Below are 22,943 nucleotides of genomic sequence, written 5' to 3'. Positions count from 1 at the left end.
AACATTTTAAATATTTATGCGATTAAAATGTATTATTATTGTCGCCTTTGATTTTTCCGTATATCTTGTTCATCTGTTTTATCCGGTACGCTTCCGTTAGGTGTCCGTTTTATGCGTTACTCGTCCGTTGGATGTACGTTCGACATCCGTTCTGTCCGGTACGTGTCCGTTTCTCGTACGTTGCATATCCGTTGTGTGTCCCTTATACATCCGTTACACGTCCGTTTTATTCGTTCAGTACATCAACGGACTCCCAACGGATAACAATTTTGTCAACGGACAACTTTTATTTCATCCGTTAGGCGTCCGTTCGTGCTATCCGGTAAGGTGTGACCGAGGCTTAAGATGTTCTTTCACGATCATTTCTCTCGATAAAGCGAATGACACCCGCGAAATAAGCTTTAAACAGAATAAACACATATCGGATTTGTTGCTCGGAGAACCATATTATTTCATCTTAAATTGCGATACATTTATTATTATATTAAGGTTCATCAAAAGAAATTGAAAAAAATATGACCGTGTTTACAACACAAACTGTATTGTGAGTACAGATAAACTGATGCATCAAAGTTTAAACCAAATTTGGAGGATCTGTTAGGCAAAGCGTACATTAAACAATTTTGCTTTTTGTAAATCGTACCACTACGAGTGTCTTGTAAACAAAATTTGGAATCAATGAACACTCATGTTATCAAACATACAAAAAGCTCATTTGACAAGGATGAGATTTTGAAGATTAATCAGTCCTTCATAGCTTCAATGAACATTTCTTTGAGCAGCAAATCGGAGGACTTACCTTGTTTGTATTCGATACTTAAGCTTTACAAAATTCCATGCAAACAACCGCCTATTGCTAGCTCATCTGCATGTTTGACGAAGGATTTTCCATTAGATTGACAAAGATTATTCCCGCAGTGAAAGAGTGTCTTCAGCAGAAATACTGTGAAACTGTGTCCTCGCGTAGTGGTATCAACTATATGTGGATATGTGGATTTTGCAAAATTAAACTCTAAAGAACTTATGGATAAATGTAAATCTCGATCTTTCTCAATTCTATCTAAACTTTTAATTTTTCGATCCTTTATCCCAACTGAATGTGTAATTGAAAAGGTCTGGACGAGTGGGTGACATTAAAAAAAAGTTGTCACCCGCTCAGCTATGTGAACTAACACCCTCGTAGTAGCCAATCAAAATATGGCATTTTAACGTGAAATATAATCTCTTGTCAACAGAAAGATATAGGAAGATGTGGTATGAGTGCCAATGAGACAACTCTCCATCTAAGTCAAAATCTGTAAAAGTAAAACATTATATATATGTAGGTCAAAGTATGGTCTTCAACACGGAGCCTTGAGACTATATATGGGTATCTGATATGTTTACCAAAAGAACTGTGTAAGGCCGTACAGTGACTTAAAGTTGTTAACTTATATATATCATAAGTCAGCTTTTTTCATCACTTTTTTTCCTCTGAAACAAGTAGACCAATTTGGCCAAATTTAGCCAAACTTGGCCACAATCAAGTATCTAGGTAGACAAATGTGTCCAACGACCCTACATGCCAACCAACATGGCTGTCGTTGCTAAAAATAGAACATAGGGGTTAAATGCAGTTTTTGGCTTATATCTCTGCAGCTAAAGCATTCAGAGTTAATTTGACAGAGGGGTAAACATTTTTCATGAGATTTAAATCTATATATCTGCCCATTATAGGTCAAAGTATGGTCTTCATACATGGAGCATTGAGACTATATATGGGTATCTGATATTTTACCAGAAGTTTCATTGACATTTATGAAGTAAAACTGTATAATAAAATAACACTTTCTTAACTCCGTGCGTGTGAAGAGCTTTTTTGTTCCCCGCGTAACGCGCTGCGGGGGAACATTGAGCGCCCGTCAGTCCGGTCATGTTAAAATTCTCACGAGGACAATTTTTGCTAGATTTCTTATTAAAAATTGCACTATAGGGTAAAATCAGCAATACGTCGGACGATCGACTTTTTTAAAACGAAAATATCAGTTAGCAGTCAAATATCAAATAAATGTCAAACTTTTTTTCAGTATTTATTTTTGTATTTATAAATATCAATTTTGACATTTCAACAATAACTCGTTAATTATAAGCATCTTCACGTTGCAAACTAAAATGGGTACCAAATATAGAAAATGTGAGGACGTTAACTTTTAATTCGTATTCGCACAGGCATATTTCTAATGCGAATTGAATAATTCGAATTAACTAATTCGAATCAATTCGAATTAAAAAAGAAGAGCGTGTGAATTCGATTAGCGAATTCGATTCGCATTCGATTCGAATTCAATTCGAATTGAAAAAAAAGAGCGCGTGAATTCGATTAGCGAATTCGATTCGAATTCAATTCGAATTGAATGTCCGTGTGAACGAGGCATAAGAAAGTACTCATTTTAATGATCTTTCAGTATTTTACAAGTTCTACTCCGATCACAAAAAAACAGGTCTGGTTTTTTGTTTGCATTCTGTGTAATAAATTACAAACGCCTTTTTCATTTTCCTTATATTATAACACGAATGATTCTAACCTCACTCCTTTTTTTTTTATATCTAGGTTAAAAATATTTAGAGAGTTCGAAAATGGTTTGTTATTTTAAACTTTTCTTCAAGGTATTTATTCTTGACAACAAAAGGTTTTTGATCGTTGTCACTTTTGTCTATGCAACACAAAGGTTTCATATTCTTGTTTATCTTTTGAATTTTGAATTTCGTATACTGATTTCTTGAACAACACTTTGTTTGTGGAATGGACATTAATGAATTTAAACATAATTTATTATATACATATTAATCTACTTTTTTATCATAATATGGAATATCAGCCATTAATGTTGAAATCAAAACGCATCAACTATACTAAAATACTTATAAACGTTCCCGTTCACCTGACACTATTTTCCTAGAGTACTTTTGACTGTATAGTAGATTTGCGTAAACATTTATAGATCGATCAGCTTAGGAATACATTTCTGTCGTCTGATATACTGTAAACCAACTAATATTCGCGAACGAATTATTTTCGTGACTTTCGCGAATAGAAAAATATCGCGGATATGAATCGTCAAGAATGTATAAAACTTAGGATTTTTCCTTACTAAACTACACCAAGTAAATTTGAGAACCACGAAATTAAATCGCTGCGAAATGGAATAGAAAGGGCTAAACGCGAAATAATGTATCCGCGAAAATAAATTGGTTTACAGTAAAATTAAGGTGGTATAAAAGTCTAAAATTAAGGTGGTATGAAAGTCTAAAAGAAAAATGATAGAATTTGTTCATACTTTGTCAAAATGTAGTATCTATTGATACATGTTCAAAAATATTATAAAAATGATAGGTCACCGTGCATTTTCTCAAGCTACAGGTTGTGACAAAATGACAAATTGTGTATGGATTATGCAGGAAAAAACAACATTTTGTGAATAGAAACTAAACAAAATGATAGAATTGTAAAATAAAATGGGGAAAGATTGCTTTCATACAATGCTTTGAGAATATCAAAAGAAAAGATAGGGTCACCGTACGTTTTTTTCGGCTTTAAGACAAAATAGGAAAATTTCATGAAGAGTCCTTCAGAAAATGCACTGTTTTAGAGTTACCTCCCCTTAAATTACAAATTTGAAAATATTAAAAAAACAACCAAAAATAATCTACACTTGTAAAAATATTAATATTTATAAGTTATATTCTTATAAATTGGTTCTTTTAAATGAAAATTCACATTAAAAATCTCGTTCCTGCATCAAATTTTGCTAACTTGATAAAAAATATGGACCTTAGATTCTCTGTTTTTTATAATCCAAGATGGCGAAAGACACCAATACCACCTTATATGGGAGTCTAAAATAAAAATGATAGAATTTGTTCATACTTTGCCAAAACGTAGTATCTGTTGATATATGTTGAAAAATATAATAAAAATGATAGGTCACCGCGCATTTTTCCGAGCTACAGGAGGCGACAAAATGACAAATTGTGTATGGATTATACAGGAAAAAACACCATTTTGTGATTAGAAACTAAACAAAATGATAGAATTGTTAAATACTTAAGGAAAAGATAGCTTTCAGACAATGCTTTGAGAATATCAAAAGAAAAGATAGGATCACCGTACGTTTTTTCCGGCTAAAATACAAAATAGGAAAATTCCATGTAGAATCCTTCAGAAAATGCACTGTTTTAGAGTTACCTCCCCTTAAAATGCCAATTTTAAAAAAAAAAAAATAACCCAAAATAATCAACATTTGCAAAAATATTTATATTCATAAGTTATATTCTTATAAATTGGTTCTTTTAAATGAAAATTCACATTAAGTATCTACGTTCCTGCTTCAAATTTTGCTAACTTGATAGAAAATATGGACCTTTGGTTCTCTGTTTTTTACAATCCAAGATGGAGGAAGACACCCATACCTCCTTAAGTTATCTATATGTTTGTTCATCTAGTAGTGAATTTAATTTACTGAGTAGATTTTTATTTAAAAAAAAATATAAATTTTGAGAAAATCATTTGTGTAAAACAATAGATACCAGGTGATATTGTAAGATAGATACATGTAAGTGTAGAAAAAAAGTGACAACAAGTTCCTACCCAAATAGCAAAATCAAAAGTTCAAAGTGAATATAAAATAATAAATGATGCAGAATACTGATAAAAAAAAACCTTCAAGAATCTAGTTAGTACCAATATCCGTGCTTTAACCATGACTTGGCCATCACAAGTTAAACACGCACACTATAGGATAATATTTATCACGTATCTGTGTTACTCGTCATCTTTATACCAAGTCATTCTCATTTTCTTTTACTAACACAATGAATAACGACTATCTTACAGAAAGTACGAAACAACAAACAACTGTCCCAAAGCATAGCTTAAAGAACAAGAATGTGTTCCCAGTACACTCGCACTATCATTATTTTTTATGTTTAGCGGACAGTAAAATTGGGATAAAAACACCAATATCATAGGGAACATGTGTACTAAGTTTCAAGTTGATCGGACTTTAACTTTAACAAAAACTACCTTGACCAAAAACTTTAACACGAAGCAGGACGGACAAACGAACGAACAGACAGACGGACGAACGGACGCACAGACCAGAAAATATAATGCCCCTCTACTATCGTAAGTGGGGCCTTAAATAACTATTTCACATTTCAAAGCATGTATTTGGTTATACTATAATGCATTGAAACTCTTGACCTTGTCCATACTCGGTCGTCGAGTAGTGCCTCCGCAATATTTTTTTTTTATAAATAGCCTTAATTCGCTTTTGATCAGAACATATCAATGTATATGGCGTCAAAATTGTCAATTATACATGTTACGTCTTGCGACGCAATACCGTGCGTAACGTCAGTGTGATCAATAGAAAAGTGAGACAAGCGAATGTTCTGGTCACCAATTATATATGTAGAAACTCCACAACAGACATATATTTCTTACCCAGTAAATAACATCTTTACCATTTGCAATATATACTGACAGCAATATGTATATTAATATTTATTAAACATGTAATGTATTTATATGGAGTCAATAGTGTCAAACAATAGCATATTCAGTGCTTGATGTAGAATACACGCGTTTGATATCAACATCAATGTTCCACTTATTGTAGAGGCGGGTCATTGACAAATAGGATGTCAATTCGTTTGCCGCGACAAATTGATTTGACAATTCATTTTCAATTGGGTGAACAAATATTAAGTCCTCTCCTTCCGGAATATGTGACGCCAAATGACAAAATAATGCTTTTCCTAGAATCGGGTCATCTGCAAACAATGGAAACATCTTATGACCAACGTCACCTGGGCGTAATACACCATATCCAACTACACGACCGCTCTTCAAAGCAACGTATCCATTAGCAGAATTGTGAAGTGCCCATTGAGTTAGATAGACTGGGCGCGGAACGGTATGTAACTCTGTATCATATGCCACAACGTCTTTAAAATTAACATCTTTCAATGATACAATCTCGAAATCTCCGCTAGGAACTTCACTAATGAATGATTTGTTTACTTTGCCCATACTATAATGAAGTGTAAATGATTGAATTTTCCAACCGAATTGATGATAAAATGAAATTCGATTGGATAACGCTGTGCCACCTACATTCCTCTCTGCCATTACATCCATTACTCTACGGAATAGTTTTTGACCTATACCTAATTCACGGTAACCCTCCTTGACAATATTCAAACCGGATGATGCAATAGTCTCACTGTGTGCAAGTATACCATTATGTCCTAAATAAAAATAAAAAACAGATATATATTAAATATTTCTGCAAATTAGAAAAGTAAATTTTTGCATTATTGTCGATGATTTGATTCAATTTTGGTAATATATATACAGACAGCATCTGTTTGTACCCTAGTCCAACCGATGGAGAGTACGCAAATCAAGTAAAAAAAAACCCTGGAGGAATCAACATTCATGCATAGAGAGACAAGGCAATTGTAAAGCGCCATGCCCCACTCTGTAAAACATCCAACCCGGAATACAACACAATCGGTACATAATCAGATTAGAGGGACTTTTAAGCTTGAGTCCACACCAGGGAATCAACAAATAAACACTCAAAAGTACATGTACATAGTTGTGTATAAATTTTGATTGATTATTGGGTAACAGGCTCAGATATTTGAGTGTTGATCATTTTAAAAATAAAAATGATCTTTTGTGCAGGCTATTTTGAGTTAATTTTGTTTTGTTTGTGTCTCATTGACGTTTACACCACAAATCCTTTCACTGTTAACATCTGGTCTGACATATGGGTAGAACATGACATTCATTACCAATTACTGACGGATACAAATTTCCGCCGGGAACAAAAATCCCGTTTACAGTTTACCCGTCTAAATCCCCTGTTGGAGATATATTTTTTCCCTATTTTCACAGTTATACGTTGTATATCACAGTTTTTTTAATGTTTTTTTACGTCCCCTAGTTCGCATCACATTTATTTAAAAAAAGAAAAAAAAACCGTTGTGATACACTCTAAAAATGTCAGTTTATAATGTCAGTTGCCCTTTAAATATTTATTTTCATTTAGGGTTCATGTTTAGATTTTTTAGAATTTGAGGAGTTATTAAATCGAAGATTAAAAGCATGCAAGGGTTAATATTCAAAAGTCTGAGATAAAAGGAATTATTCTGAGAATTTGATTGAGTCATACCACGTTTATATATGTATCAATAGCCAAGACTGTATATCGAAGGAAAGGTTTTTCGAAATGGTCACTTCGGAAAAAAGGAAGCATAATTGATGAATATAATTTAAGAGCAAGTAATTTACACTATTTAAAATGAATTCACTACAACAATATCTAGTCGACAAGCAATAATTGTTGACATTTTCAAAAGGAACTGTACATGCATGGAAAACGTAAATATCAAGTCGACAAGGATCTATTAACAGTTTTTAAAAAAGACTAACACGGAAAACGTCAATTCGTTATCACTATGGTTAAATATTGATCAATATTGGATATTTACACGGAAAACGTTGATACTAAGTCGATAAGCAATTACATTGACAGTAAATTGGAAAACTCCAATTGTCGGTTCCGATATCAGAATAAAACAATCGATATGATATACCCAATGAAAATAAAGTCTCGCAATGGATGATAGTATGTACTAATGGTATTATCACAGAAGTGTTCAAACTCTGCCATTTTTCTGTTTAACTTTATTAAAGGATATACAATTGTCTTTCATTTTACTGTCGTTCTACCCTAAATACCTAACCACTGAGAGCACTTCTATGTTTTCATTAGTTGGCGAAACATTTGTTATGAACCAAATTCTTATGAACAATGTTTGGTTAAGTACGTAAAGATAGAGATGAGAAGAAATACGTTTAACCTGAATAATATGTGACCAGAACACTCAGTACGAAGTTCTACCAAGAAGAAAAATAATATGAAAAAATGTCAGTATGTATGTGAAAGCACTAAACATAAAATGAATAGAAGTTTTTATTAGCTTTATTTTAAGAAGAAAATAGTACTCAAATGATGATAAGGCGACCCTCCCTCGAGTTAATAATTCAGGCTAGATCAAACGTGTTGCTATGGCTTCCAGTTTAGTAAACTTGAATTTGAGACCATCATCATTCAATAAATGCATCCTTATCTTATTATCGATATCCTTTGATAAAGACTATAGGTCCTGAGTTATTTTGAAAATTCAGGTCAAGGTATTTTTTTTATTTTAGATTGTTTAAATTATTCAATTATGCGATGAAACCCTGGGTTTGTTATATAGATATAAGGGTGTAATACCACCAAATCATGGTATGTCACATCCGGTTGTATACGAAAGTAGGTCGAAAATAATAACCTTGAATTTGACCGTTGTAGGTAATTAATCCTACATTTTATTGCATTAAAACTATTTCTGTGTCATAAACATATGTCTTGGGTATTTTAAAACACCATTATTTTTTATTTGTGATTTCTATAGAAAATTTTGTAATCTTGAGGTTACATGATGACTAAACCTTGTGCACAGATATAATAAGGGGAGAAATTTGATTGGTTAACTTCCAATGATGGTTACTTTCTTATATGCAATGAAATGTTATGTAAAAACTTTTCTGTAGAACTGGACAGGATAAAACTTTACTCATGCCAAGTATTTCTTTATTTGAAACAAAGATAAATTCTGCACAATTTTTTGAAAAGTGCAAATTTAACAAAGACTAATAGGAGAAAATCGATGGTGGTATTACACCTAAAGGGCTTTGATTGCAAGTCTGAATGAAGACAACATTGCCACATGTATGCGCTGTATTTTGCATTCAATAAATGATCAATTGAAGATACATGTATATAGATATAGGAAGATGTGGTGTGAGTGCCAATGAGACAACTCTCCATTCAAATAACAATCTATAAAAGTAATTATAGGTCAATGTACGGCCTTCAACACGAAGCCCTGGCTCACACCGAACAACAAGAAAAAAAGGGACCCAAAATTACTAGTGTAAAACCATTCATACGGGAAAACCAACGGTCTACTATACATGTATTATTTTTACGAAACATCTTTTAACACAAGATATTTTTTTCATCTGTCTGCTTAAATATAGTTATTAAAATAAATTGGATTTTACCCCCAAAAAAATGATAAATCGATGTAATACTTTGATAGCAGTTACACACAAATGGTGAGTTCACACGTGATTTGAACTCTCCATAACAGTTACACACTTATGGTGAGTTCACACGTAATTTGAACTCTCCATAACAGTTACACACGAATGGTGAGTTCACACATGATTTGAACTCTCCATAACAGTTACACACTAATGGTGAGTTCACACGTAATTCGAATTCGATTCGCATTAACTAGTTCGAATTAGTTTAATTCGCATACGAAACTTTTTACGTCATAACGTCAATTCTAATTCGAATTGCAATGCGCGTCAAATTCACCTTATTGAATTTGTCCTAACGACGTCAACTATTTTTTTACACAGTCACTGCATGGTACTTACTACAAATGTATATTTACAACCTTACCTATTATTTCTCCGTCGTCTTTGACTACCACCACAAGCCCGGTAGGATCAGTATTAAAAACACATTCCAAATACGATTTCTCCATATTCCATTTATTTTCAGCTAGAAGTTCATAAAGGCCTTGAATGTCTGATCGTCTCATTGGTCTAATCTCATAGTTAATGTCGGACTTTTTAGAATATGTTCTGTAAATGTATAAATCTAAGAACTGAAAGTTACAGTGCATTAGGAAGCAAAATAGTCCTTTAAAATAAATTCGAAGACAAAAGATGTTGAATGAGAAAATCTCTGTATCAAATTAATACGTATATGATCTAAAGATGTTTGTATATTAACAACTATTAAATGAAAAAAAAACCAAACTATTCAGCGATTTGATTGATGTTTTGGCTACTTAACTTCTTGCGAGTAAACGTTACGTGCATATTTAGGATATCCACATATTAATAATATAGACATACGATTGAGAATGGAAATCGGGAATGTGTCAAAGCCTGAGACAACAACACGACCATAGAGCAGACAACAGCCTAAGGATGTAAGAAACGGTACAAATTAAAGAAGACATTTCACATAGCTGGACATCTTATTTTGACTCTTCCGACCACATTTTGTACTTACTCCTAAAAGATGTATTGTTTTTCAGCAAACATTCTAAATTATTATCCTCGGTTAAACACGGGCGGGCATGGAACCATGTCGCTCCAACATTCACGAGATCACCGGTAATTTAGATATATAAATATAAATAAGAAAACCTAATGTTGAAACAGAGGCTAAGAAAAATACTGCACGCACATTCACTTAATGACAAAATTTTAAACGTATACAAGCACTTAATGCTCAACATTGTAGTGACAGCAGAAAACAGAAAAAAAACGGAGGTCAGAGATGCTCTTGACAAGATACGCATCCTATAGAATCACCATGTCAACAGTTAGAATGACGTTTTTTGGTAGTTTTTTTGCATTCATGACGCTCTGACCTAAACGGCCAAATTTTAATCAGATTCTCGACTGTAACAGCCTATAGTTATATAGTTGTTTTCAATGGAAGGTTGGATGGGGGATAAAGCTCTCGAAATTGTACCCCTTACTACAGATGGACACACAATCTTACTTTCTACTTTTGCAGTGCCGAGACGACAATTTTCACATTTGCCTTTTCGATGTGGAAAATTATTTAGTATAGTTCCATCATCGTATATTTAGTGCACAGTGAAACAAGAATGTACACGAAATCCCTATCCGCACTAACATTTTCTATGTTCAGTGGACCGTCATTTGGCATTAAAATTAGAAAGATCATATCATAAGGAAGATGTGTACTAAGTTACAAGTTGATTGGACTTTAACTTCATCAAAAACTACCTAGACCAAAAACTTTAACCTGAAGCGGGACAGATGAACGGACGGCACAACGGACGAACGGACGGACGCACATACCAGAAAACCTAATGTTCATGAATGGGGCATATAAACAACCGTATCTGTTGAAAAATTCAATAAATTATCACTAATTTAATAAATAACGACTTTTATCATTTTACTCAAGTAAAAGTACTGTACCTGACATTCGATGTAATTAATTTTCGCATCTGAACCAAACGAAGCAGAGTATTCCTGAAGGCTACCATTGTTAAAGTTCTATAGACCTTTACTGGGACAGAGCCACGTGGTGCCGACCTGATAAACAAAGTTTGGATGATAATAGTTTAATATGATTACGATATTTTAGAGATAAGAGATGATTCTATTTTATAAGTACATATCTGTAATTTATTTCTTCACTATCGGATTTTATATTATCAATCATGACATCATATTCAGTTGGTACCTAACATTTTCACTAAAATTAATTTGGCTCGTTTCATAAAATTTTGTTAAAGTTTTTACTTTGACCCATTTAACAAAAATACAAAATTTTCAAAAACTTTGAACCAACCGTTTTGTCAGAAAAATTACACTGGTTATAGAGCAGTTTGACAAACACCGATTTTGATCATTGAGAAGCTTAATATTCCTTTTACAACACAATGTAATTAAAACGTTTTATCTCCCTGTAGTGTTAGGTACCACCTTAATTTCTAAAAAAAATCACGAATATGAGTCATGTCAAAATATCTTGTCCTTTTCAACACTTTGCAAAATGTTTTTTTCGATATTATCTTTTATCGGTAATTCGTACATTTTCCCTTTGATCTTACTGCCTAATATATTTGATAATCAACGTACTGGCTGTATCACTGAAAATATTAGACAATACATTGTGTGACGTCATAATTACCGATAAACAGAATAATAGGTAGTTTCGTTTTTGATACTGACTATATCATGTGGAATATCTAAACTCGCCCGTAGTATATATATTTTACATCCAAAAAGTATCATGATATATCATTTGATGCTTATAATACGATGCACTTATAGTTGATTAAATATTAATTCTATAAAAACACACTTAAAAAATAAATTGAAAAACGAACAAGATGATAATTGTCACCTATAACATGTATAATGCGGAAGAGTTTTAGCGCCACACATTTTTTCCTGCGTTCAAATGTTTTCGTTTTAACACAAACATAGGATCAGGGATATACCAAAAATAGTGTGATAATAATACGCTTCTGTACACTTAAAATATGACAAGTTTAAATGTGTTTATAATGCTAATAGCTGTCTAGACCTGAGCGCTTATGACCTTGACATATTGTAAGGACGCCTGTCTATAAAGTAAATAAACTGCCGGAATATTTCTGGAACTGTTGTTTTTGCTTTGTTGCTGGTTATGGACGTATACCCATATATTATTTAATTCATAATTACTTGGTACACTTTGGGCATGCATGTACGTTCTGTCCTCAAAGATAATTAAAAAACAACGATGACGAAAAAAGATGGTAATAGTACTATTATATATATAAGATAATAATCACATTTAAAAAAGACATTATTATTTAAAATTATGGTCCACATTGAGGTCTTAATGGTCCAAAATTAAACTTCCGATTTCATCTTCGCCATTTTTTTTCCAGTTTAATACAGTAAATTCTGAGCAATTTAAAAATATCACCATACAAGTATTAGCCTTTCAAAAAGGGCTAGTCGTCTCTTAGCTGATGAAAATGGAAATTGCTCTCGCTTTGAAGATTAATTCCAGAAGATTCGGCTATTTATAGATAAAAGTTACATGTGTACCAATATCATGAATATGCATGATTACTGACCAGGCAAAATCTAATCGTCAAAATAGAGATGACAAATCCGATACTCTACGGGATTGAAGGACATTTAATAGGTTTGGATTGTCCTAACCAATCAATAAATTTCGATTATTCACGTCTCGTAATACTTCCAATCAGGTAGTAAGAAACATTCAGGCACTGACTGTCCATCGTTCAGTTCTTAATATCGTCTCCTAGGAGCCGATAGGAGCCCGTAATGAGATAAGTAAGAATGTTTGAAAATGATGTACCAGATAAAGAGAAAACCATGATGTTCAAGATAAAAAAGACAACCCCCCAAAAAAAACCAACAAAAAAGCAAACAAGAGTAAATACTAAAACAAGTAATTGCAGTAGGTTTTACTGTATCTAATTATGTTAGCATTAAATGAATCGCTTCGTTCTTTTATTGGGGTGTACAAAAAGTTGACCAAAGCATATTTTGTATGGAGCCCTTTTTTGAATGAGCAAAGATTACGCTCAACCCTATACAATTTAAAAAATTCTGAAGTAGGCATTAAATGCTTAACGTAATTTTCTAATTGTTTACTTTTAAAATATGCATTGTCAGGGGAGGCACATGCAGTTATCATGGTCATGAATGTTTTTTTTCCATTCTGAAATGAAATAAGGTTTTTGATGCCTTGTGATTGTTGTCTGCCATTCAAAATGACGGATTTTAATAAAACAGCTATGTAATGCTATTACTAATAATCACCGCTCTAATTTGATTTAGAATTCTGTCTTCTCTAGTTTGATTAATTATACTTTTGAGTTGACTAATTATAATTTGATAACGGGTAAAAATTTAATTTACCTAATATTGATAAATTCAATATGTTCTTACATGAACAGAGTATGACCAAACATGGATAAATTAAATATGTTCTTACATGAACAGAATACACCTCAGATAGAATATTAAATCATTCAAAGATGAGGACGCATACATTAATTGTACGACGAATTTGGATTTGAATCGTGTCTTCATTGATACTGTGAAAAGTTTATTAATCCGTCATCGCGTTCGTAGGTCCAAACAGTACTTTAGTCATTCAAATAACGGATTTGCTCTTTAAACATGTCACAGTTTGTAGGGAAATGGAAAGGAAATAAAGCGTCGAGGAAAAATTTTGAGGAGTACTGCAAAATGACTGGTAAGTCTTTGAAAATCTTTTATAAGACCAAATATATAGCAGACGACAACAATGTCGAGTGGCATTGAGGAATTTGCATTACGTGTACTAGTAAATCATTTATCATTGTAATATTGCAAAACAAATTTTATTAATAATTAGATATCTTTCGAATTCCCTTTTTCATCGTTTTTACACCATTCAACGATGTAACTGATTTTATATTCTAGTTCATTTTTGTCTTTCATTCAAACATTGCTGTGTTTCTTCCATGTAAACTTACTTTTGTATCAAACTAAAAGTAAAGGATTATATGTATGACGTTATATTGCAGGGGTTCCTGATTTGGTCGAAAAGTATCGTAATGCCACTACAACGGTTGAATATGAAAAGGAAGACGAGAACTGGACCATGACCGTCATATCAGATGCAATGCCAGCACCGCGGGTATACAAGTATAAATTAGGAGAGGAATGCGTTTCTCAAGACGCACAAGGGCAAGGTATTAAGGTAAAAAACATAGAAATAATAAATAGTTGTGACAGTTTCAAAGTAATAGAAGACGTAAGTTTGATTTACATACTAAAAATCGGGGGGTAACAAAATTTTACCATATAGACTGCTTAATCGATAACAGGGATTATATTCAAGTTCAGTCATCTTTGACACTTCTCTCATATTATAAGTTTTTGTACGCTTCAGACAAACAGAAGTTTTTCATGCGAAAAATCTGAGTTTTTTGTATATTATTGAAGAAATCACAGTCGTCCGTTGCCATGGACGAATTGTACATCTTCTCAACATCACCAATGACCTAACGGATAGCAAATTGAAGTGTCGTTTTATCGTCTTGTAATGCTAAATATGCCAATAAAATTAATGCAGTTTTCGTATCACTTCTTTGTATCACACTCCACGCAATACAAATTTAAATGTGCTGCGAGCAAAATGTATGCCCCTTTTCAGCAGAACGTCAACTTCAAATTACTCCCTATGCAGAATCTACCTACCAGATTAATTTTCTAATTGTTCTTGTATAGATCATACATTCAATATTTGCCAGTTGGCGCACGGAAAACGTAATTAAGTCGGAATGAACTTGTCGATTTCCAGAAAAATGTGTAAATATGCTTTATTTGTTTCTGCTTGTGTGGGTGTTTTGGATTAAAACAAAAATCAAATGTGACATTTATGTTGTTTTGATCTCTTGTATTGTCACCAATTTACTTCAATTTTACACATTTAACATAAATTGATTCAAGAATTATCTTATCAGTTTACAGCTGTTATCAATTCTGATGGGAGCATGGTAGATTCGAGTAGCTTCGAAAGAATGGGATGGAAACCAACTACAACCACAAGGAAAGTTAACGGCAATAAAATGATTGTGGTAAATAACAATATATTTTTCATTGAAAGTATTCTGACAGAATCAGTTCTCACTCTGTGAGAAATTCACGTGTTGATTATGTTAAAACCACTAGGTTGATACCACTACTCTTTGAGTTTCGTCCCCAAGGGTATCACCAGCTCAGGGGTATTATGTTGAAATGAAATATCATTGCTATGTTCATGTTTTTGTAAATTTTCCTGAGTTTAAAGTTTGAGTTATTCAGAACACTATGGTTGTTCTACGTACTCACAGGCAAAGATTGCTTTACTGCCATATTTGAAAATTATTTTAAATATAATTTCTGATTCTTAATACTTCAAGTTAGGATTATATTTGGCTTTTGATGTTTTTATATTCGACCGTCAATAATTAGTATCATGTTGGTCAAAATCGCGCACAACTTACACATTTACATGCCGTATTAAATGTAAATCTGTAGCCGGAACAAAGAGTATTTGCTTGTGCTATTTTGTTTATGAGAGAAGTTTATCCAGTAGCTACATGTAAGATGTTTATTTATGCAGAGTTAAATAATAAATAAGTCAGTCAGTCAATCAATCAATCAATCAATCAATCAATCAATCAATCAATCAATCAACAAATCAGCACGTCAATCAATCAATCAATCAATCAATCAACAAATCAACACATCACCAAATTTTTCAATCAATTAATAAATCAATCGATCAGTCAATTTATTGAAATTGTTAAAAAAAACAAACTCATCATCTATGGTTTTCTAGCATTTGCTAGAATTGTATATTAAAAGTATGAACAACGTTTATGTCATAATCTGGTATAATAGTGCAGCGGCGAAATCTGAAAAGGCGCTTAGTTAAGGAGTTTAATGCAGCCAAAGAACACACAACTGGATTTTTTTTTAAATGAAAGAATACATGTTAAACTTATATTTTAAAAATGCCGTAAGAAAATCGTATGGTCGAATTTCCGTAAAAATGGCCTTTTAGAGCGTTATGTAGTGTATAAAAAATAATTCACTGATACACTAAAATATTAATTATTATTACGAATTACAATATTTCGGCTATTTTTAATTTGATAATGTAAGAATATATAAGTGACGATAAAACTAGTCAATAATTGTTTTCAAAATATTTACCATCAACATTTAAAAAACCGTTTTACTTCAGTAGATGTGGTTAACACGATTTTTACCGGTTTCCGTTAATAGCAGGATAATTATAAAACACTTCATATGTGTTTATTTGGCATAAATATACACTTCGATATTTACTTTATACAAAACAACTTTCGTTTGAAACATTTCTTATTCGATTTACAAGAAATTTTTAATTTGAATAGAACACATCAATCTGTTAAACAATTTATATAATTCCGGAATTACCGTCCGGGACGTTTATTTGTGTTTTAATCCTCACTCCGTTCAGTTCTATCACTGTACAAGCCAAATGTCGATTAGCAATTCACATTGAAATCGATTAATCAATATCAGTTATATTCGTCTTTACACTAGTTTTATATTTGCTTTGTTGTTGATTACATTGTTTTTTGTTATTTTGAATACCCAGAGTGGTTATATATTGTTTTGTTTCATTGTTTACATTGTGTTAAGTAATCGCTTAAAAAATATTCCAGATCTGTTGTGAAAATTTTCCAGATAATGTCAGTTCGGTAGTCCTTAACAACTTACCCCAACAAGTGAGGGAAGTCTTCCTTAGATTGGCTGGAATGCATTATTTGTCAGATTAAAAGCCCCGAAAAATTATATATTTTCACTGACAAAGGCAAAATAAGTTTTATTGAAGCTACTAAACTACGGAAAGATGAGATCTATTTGAAGATTGTAGAAGAGTTGTCATCTATTAATCATTTTTTTTCGGAAAATATTGATGTTAAATACCATAGATCTTGTTGTAAATCCTACACCAGTAAGCAGAATCTATCTTGTTATAAACAAGAGTTTATGGAAACGGAGGAAAACAAAGGTGGTGCTTGCATTTTTTCACCTGCTCCAAGCACATCTAGAATCATAACTACGGATCATGAAATTGAGTCAACGGTTTTACATGAAAATTTTACTGAAAATGCCCTTTATCATTCGACCTGTATAACAAGATATCTACTGAAAACACCCCAAAAAGTAAAAGCAGAACCTTCTGATCACGATACTGCATTTGTGAAGCTGGTATCAGAAATTAATTCAGACCTGATGTTAAACATTAGGCTTTTATGATGTCCACCTTGCTTGAGAAATTTCGGTTCTTGCTTCCACAGGATTATGCCGACAAATACAGAACATATAAATTGCAAAATAGAATAATGAATTATTACGGCGATGCAATTGTCATACAACCACAACAAGGCCAGGGTAAATCAAATATCATGTTCAGCAGCTCTATATCTATCGGTGACGCAATCAAAGCTGCAAGTCAGCTAAAATCTGAACTCAAAATAGCACAGTTAGATTTGGAAATAGGAATTTCCAAAAATATAGTTTTTACACACAGCTGCCAATATTGTAAGGCGTGATATACATAGCCTTGATCTAAACAATGATTATTACCCAACACCTTCCGAATGTTCTCTGCCATTGTCAATTCAATCAATGCCCCCAACCTGACCAAACTTATTTGTTGGTTAATAGATGAAAAGTATTTTCAGGCCGTTACAAACCAAAATCATACTACCGTTGAAAAAATGCGAAAATGTATGTCGCTTACAGAAAGCATAGTTCCAATGAGTACTAGTGTTATCACTCCATTTCAAATTGGTCTGTCATTACAATTGTATCGCGAATTTGGATCAAAACAATTAGTGGAAACATTAAATGCTCATGGGTTTTGCAGTTCGTATGATGAGGTAAGGCGTTACCTAACAAGCTTATCAAGTCATGAAATTGATAGGATCAAAAATTTCAAATGGGATGCACGCATCTAAAGAAGTTCAAGATTCTTTATTGAATTCTATTAATGAGGGGACACAAAGGGTTTAATCCTGTGTTGATGGTTCTTTGTCGAACGGGCAGTCTCGAAGTTTCTATAACCCGATATCAAAATCTATTCTAAAGTCTTTCGAGGATATGACGAAAAAAACTAAACTAACATGCCGTTCTGGTGACACAGTTAATGTGCATTTCAACCCAGAGTTATATTTAAGGCGTGCCTTGGCTTTGGCAAATTGTCGAGAGGATGTAACAGTTGAAAAAATTCTGTCCTATCCAATTGGCCCAATCCCAACATCCATGTTCCATGACGATGGTACATTGAGAAAAACTTGCAAGGCAGATTTAGCTCACATACTAGAACAGGATGTAGTAGTCTGTCAAATCCTTCCAATATTCGATATATCCCGAACCACCCATATAAGAGATGGTATAGCAATCTATCAATGCAAATAGGTTTAAAACATTTGGTGAATTGGCTTAAGATGTTGTCAACAATCAGGTTGTTGCTTTCAATATGCTTCAGTGGTTGCTGACATTTTTGATAGATATGATATTCAAAATTCCATTAAAAGCTCTGAACGGGAACATCGATCAAAGTCATTTTTCAATCCAAAGGTGTTTCAAGGAATCGAAGGAAGAATCATTCAGGACTGGAAACAATTTCTTATTTCAGGTGAAAACAAGCAGTCACTTATAAAGTTTCTTGGTGAATTCACTTTGCAATATATGAAAGAAAATAGTTGTCTTATGGATGGACAAAAACTGTTACTTGCTGGATCATTTCCCAATCCAGAAATAGTGAAAATTATAAGTCCCAAAGGTATATCAGATTGCAGTAAATTGTCAAATACACAAGAAGAGGCAGATACACGTATTATTCTGCATGCATTGAATGCTGACAAACTGTACAGGGTAAACGGTGTGAACGGTCGCACTATTGTAAAGTCTCCGGATACGGACGTGCTAGTACTTTTAATACATAATTTCCAACAGATGACTCATATATCTGAATTATGGTTTCAAACAGGAATGATCACTAGCATTAAGGATTGTTGGCGTTATATTCCTGTTCACGAGCTGTGTGGGTCGTTAAATTCAGTTTTGTGTAAAATCCTACCAGCTGTACATGCTATTACAGGATGTGATACTACATCGTCTTTATTTGGCATAGGCAAGAAATCCATGCTAAAGGCACTAAAAGAAGCGCCTGTTGATTCCAATCAATTGTCTCAGATATCTTTATTAGATATGGCAGATTCAGAAGCCGTCAGTCGGAAACTCGCAACTAGGCTTTAGTCTTCTTTCCAAACCAAAATCTGGATGACTGCACATATCGCCAAGTCTGCTATTGGATCTCCTCTACAGTTTGTTTGGAAAGAAGGAAAGTGTGGTCTTGAACCTGTCTTGTTTGAAGGTCAAATGTCAGCTGACTTCCTTCAAGATTTGGTGTGCACATGCAAAGGAAAATCAGTTTGCAGTAAAAGTTGTGTGTGTTTTGAACCGAATTTATCCTGTACTGAACTTTGTCAATGTCAAGCATCAGACCTTTTTAAAAACATCAATACACACATGGCAGATATAGATAATGAGGATGATGCTTGATAACCTGAACTATTTATGTCTTAATAATGCTAATTCATACATACACTTGTTTTGCTTTTAGTTTGTGTCCACCTTTTCGGTTGATTTAATATACTTTTAGTTTACTTTGACACTGAAGCTATTTCCGTTTATTATGAATGGACGATCAGGCATTCCGAATTTTAAAAAACGTAAAAAAACGTTGATATTATGCCAACATATTTTATAAACCTTATATGAATACTTTTTGATTTTATAACAAAAATATTAATGGCAGCTTTTATCTGAAAAAAAAATGTAAAAAAATTACGAAAATAACCATCATGCCCATTGAAACTGAAATCAATGAAATTAACTTTTATCCCTCCTTTACCTGACTTTGATCTTTTGTATAGTAGCAAGTCGTCTTTAAACTTCATTTTTATGGGGAAAAAATATTACCAAAGTTCAAGGTCATCCTTGTATGGAAACTAAATGAAGTCATAAATAAACAAAATGTATCATATAACGAAAAACGTCAATATTAACGTAAAAAAATTACGTGTTTTGAAAAAAATGGTATTCACAACAGGTTCCATATGTGTTGAATGAAATATTGTCCTCTGATGGCTAAATATGTTTTATGTTCCTAAGTTCAGCCCAAAATAGACAGTAAAGACAAAATTTTGTAATATTCAATTGTTGACCTTTGACCTCAATTATGCAAAATTCCGACCACTTCTCATGCTTACGGCATCATTAATATTAAAGTTAACAATTTTATCTTTTCAATGATATATAATTTAGCCGTGTGTTTGGTGGGTGCATTAAAAAAAAAATTTTGGATTCTACCGCTGGTCTATAACATTAACAGCTAAGAAAACAGTTAATCAGACAATAGGAATGCTACAATTTAAAAACACGTCGAACGTTAACTGTTCATGGTGGAAATCACAATTCAATATTAATGTAATATCAAGATTATTTATTTTACCAAAAATACCCCTGACTACTTGTTCGTCATCTTTTTAATCTTTACCGATAGCTGCATTAGGATAGATTGTCTTTGTAACACTCTAATGTGAAAAATTAATATGAAATGTTTTCATTTTTTGTTCCAGGAAACTAAAACTGGAGATGCTACCATGTCGTATGAAATGGACAAAGTGTAAATTATACAATTTATCTTCGGTGTGTTAATGCTGAAAAACTTGGTGATTTACGCAGTGAATATACGACAAAGACTCTTGATATTTTGATGTTTGCAAATGAACAATCTCTGAGTAAAATAAAAATATGTCTGGTTATATTGATTTTACCAGTTTTCTTTAAAATGCACATTCTGTTATTCACTTATTCGATTATTTTATACTGTGTGTTTAAAGGCAATACACACAAAATGAACAGAAAGTTCAACATAGGCTGTATTTTATTGGTGGCGGTTAAAAGTTGAAAATTATCGACATTAGTTCACAGCAACCAGCCCAGGTACCTCTGTGAATGTTAGATTTACAATGAAAAAAATTTACTGGTACTTAAAGCGACATGGAAGACAATGTTTCGTACCTTATAAAAATAGCATGTGTAAATATAACGTGTATAAAAATATAATAAGATTGCCATGGACTTAAGACTAAATGACATAAATGACTAAATTAACAGCTATAGCAAACCATATGTCCTTCGACAATATACAACACCCATACCACATAGATGGCTATAAAAGGCCCCGAAATGACAACTGTAGAATAATTCAAAAGAAAAAAATAACTCGTTCTAATTTATGTACAAAATAATGAAGAGAACACAATCATGGTATACAGCATCAAACAATAACCAGTTAATTGCAGGCTCCTATTATGACATTACCATATAGAGTAAGGCGGGATTAAAATAGTTTAAAGGCACCAAAACAACACTGCTAATGACTCCTTTTTGCTATATTACTATTAAAATATAGGATATTGTAAAATCTAAACATTATTTGCAATTCGCAATGAAAAATATCATATTTTAAAGAAACACAAAAATATAACTGTTTTCAATATTTTACTAGAATAAAACCACTTAAGTAAACTGGCTTAACACGTTCGTTTACCTTCTGAATAGGTACACAGCTATTTCGTTTGCACGGTTAGTATTATTTTTGTTCATTCAGTTAAACAAATACCAAATACTAGTAGTTATAAATGGTAAATGAACAAATCCATGACGTGCATTGTTCTTGGTTTGATATATATATATAGAATTAATAGGTAGTTTCGTTTTTGATACTAACTATATCGTGTGGAATATCTAAACAAGCCCGTTCGGGCGAGTTAAGATATTACACATGATATAGTCAGTATCAAAAACGAAACTACCTATTATTCTGTTTATTGGTAATTATGACGTCACACACTGTATGACTTATATTTTCAGTGATACGGCCAGTACGTTGATACTCGAAAATATTAGGCATTAAGATCAAAAGGAAAATATTCGAATTACCGATTAAGTAAAAGGATATCGCTTATTCACTGATACTCTCAAGACTAAGCATATAAACTTAATATTTTACAAAAATGTAAGTTAGTTTTGCCAATACACATTAAACCAAAAGATAACATTAATTTAACTAAGGTATATCTAAGACAGACATAATTGGAACAGAAGTCCTCCCCCCAAAACCAAATAAATAGAAATTGACACTGCCATAGTACACAATGCTATAATGGTGTAAAAATACAAATCCAATACAATGTAGCAAACTGGAAATCGAACAGTAAAAAATACATCTTATATGTAGACATTTCAGCGGATATTGCCGATTTTAGTGCACAAAAAGTAAAATAACAAGAATACTGAATTCCGAGGAAAATTCAAAAAAAGAAGTTCCTAGTCAAATGTCAAAATCAAAAGCTGAAACACATGAAACGAACGATTAAAAGCTGTCATATTCTTGAATTGGTCCAGGTATTTGCTTATGTAAAAAATGATTGATTAAACCTAGTGTTAAAGTTACTTTAACCTCACACTTGTATGACAGTTGCATCAAATTCCATTATATTAAAAAAGGTGTGTGAACATAACAAATAGACACAATATATATAGATGTCACAAATAGGATACAACAGCAACACGAAACCCA

At 32.6% G+C, this 22,943-nt stretch overlaps 2 protein-coding genes across 2 annotated transcripts; one reads left to right on the top strand and one right to left on the bottom strand.

Annotated features, from left to right (window-relative positions):
* Positions 1–5,530: 5,530 nt before the first annotated feature.
* LOC134683849 (uncharacterized) lies at positions 5,531–11,271 on the bottom strand. Its single transcript, XM_063543157.1, has 3 exons — positions 11,144–11,271; positions 9,576–9,760; positions 5,531–6,291 (listed from the first exon to the last, which is right to left on the bottom strand). Exons 1-3 carry the CDS (start codon positions 11,209–11,211, stop codon positions 5,585–5,587), a joined length of 960 nt encoding a protein of 319 aa, XP_063399227.1. The 5' UTR covers positions 11,212–11,271; the 3' UTR covers positions 5,531–5,584.
* A 2,462-nt stretch (positions 11,272–13,733) lies between these two features.
* On the top strand, positions 13,734–21,161 carry LOC134683848 (gastrotropin-like). The gene is made up of 4 exons (XM_063543156.1): positions 13,734–13,955; positions 14,269–14,444; positions 15,211–15,324; positions 20,935–21,161. Exons 1-4 carry the CDS (start codon positions 13,880–13,882, stop codon positions 20,983–20,985), a joined length of 417 nt encoding a protein of 138 aa, XP_063399226.1. The 5' UTR covers positions 13,734–13,879; the 3' UTR covers positions 20,986–21,161.
* The last annotated feature ends 1,782 nt before the right edge of the window (positions 21,162–22,943 follow it).

The sequence above is a fragment of the Mytilus trossulus genome, chromosome 9 (assembly GCF_036588685.1).
Source record: "Mytilus trossulus isolate FHL-02 chromosome 9, PNRI_Mtr1.1.1.hap1, whole genome shotgun sequence".
In the NCBI taxonomy this organism is placed as follows: domain Eukaryota; kingdom Metazoa; phylum Mollusca; class Bivalvia; order Mytilida; family Mytilidae; genus Mytilus; species Mytilus trossulus.
This window is presented reverse-complemented; position numbering and strand designations above follow the sequence as displayed.

What these genes read in the sequence shown, in the direction of transcription:
- LOC134683849 (XM_063543157.1), bottom strand. Translation starts at nt 11,211, where the DNA reads ATGGTAGCCTTCAGGAATACTCTGCTTCGTTTGGTTCAGATGCGAAAA. An exon ending in TTAATTACATCGAATGTCAG is followed by an intron (nt 9,761 to 11,143) that starts GTACAGTACTTT and finishes ATACATTTACAG; the next exon opens with AACATATTCTAAAAAGTCCG. An exon ending in AGACGACGGAGAAATAATAG is followed by an intron (nt 6,292 to 9,575) that starts GTAAGGTTGTAA and finishes ATTTTTATTTAG; the next exon opens with GACATAATGGTATACTTGCA.
- LOC134683848 (XM_063543156.1), top strand. Translation starts at nt 13,880, where the DNA reads ATGTCACAGTTTGTAGGGAAATGGAAAGGAAATAAAGCGTCGAGGAAA. An exon ending in CACAAGGGCAAGGTATTAAG is followed by an intron (nt 14,445 to 15,210) that starts GTAAAAAACATA and finishes TTATCTTATCAG; the next exon opens with TTTACAGCTGTTATCAATTC. An exon ending in ACGGCAATAAAATGATTGTG is followed by an intron (nt 15,325 to 20,934) that starts GTAAATAACAAT and finishes TTTTTGTTCCAG; the next exon opens with GAAACTAAAACTGGAGATGC.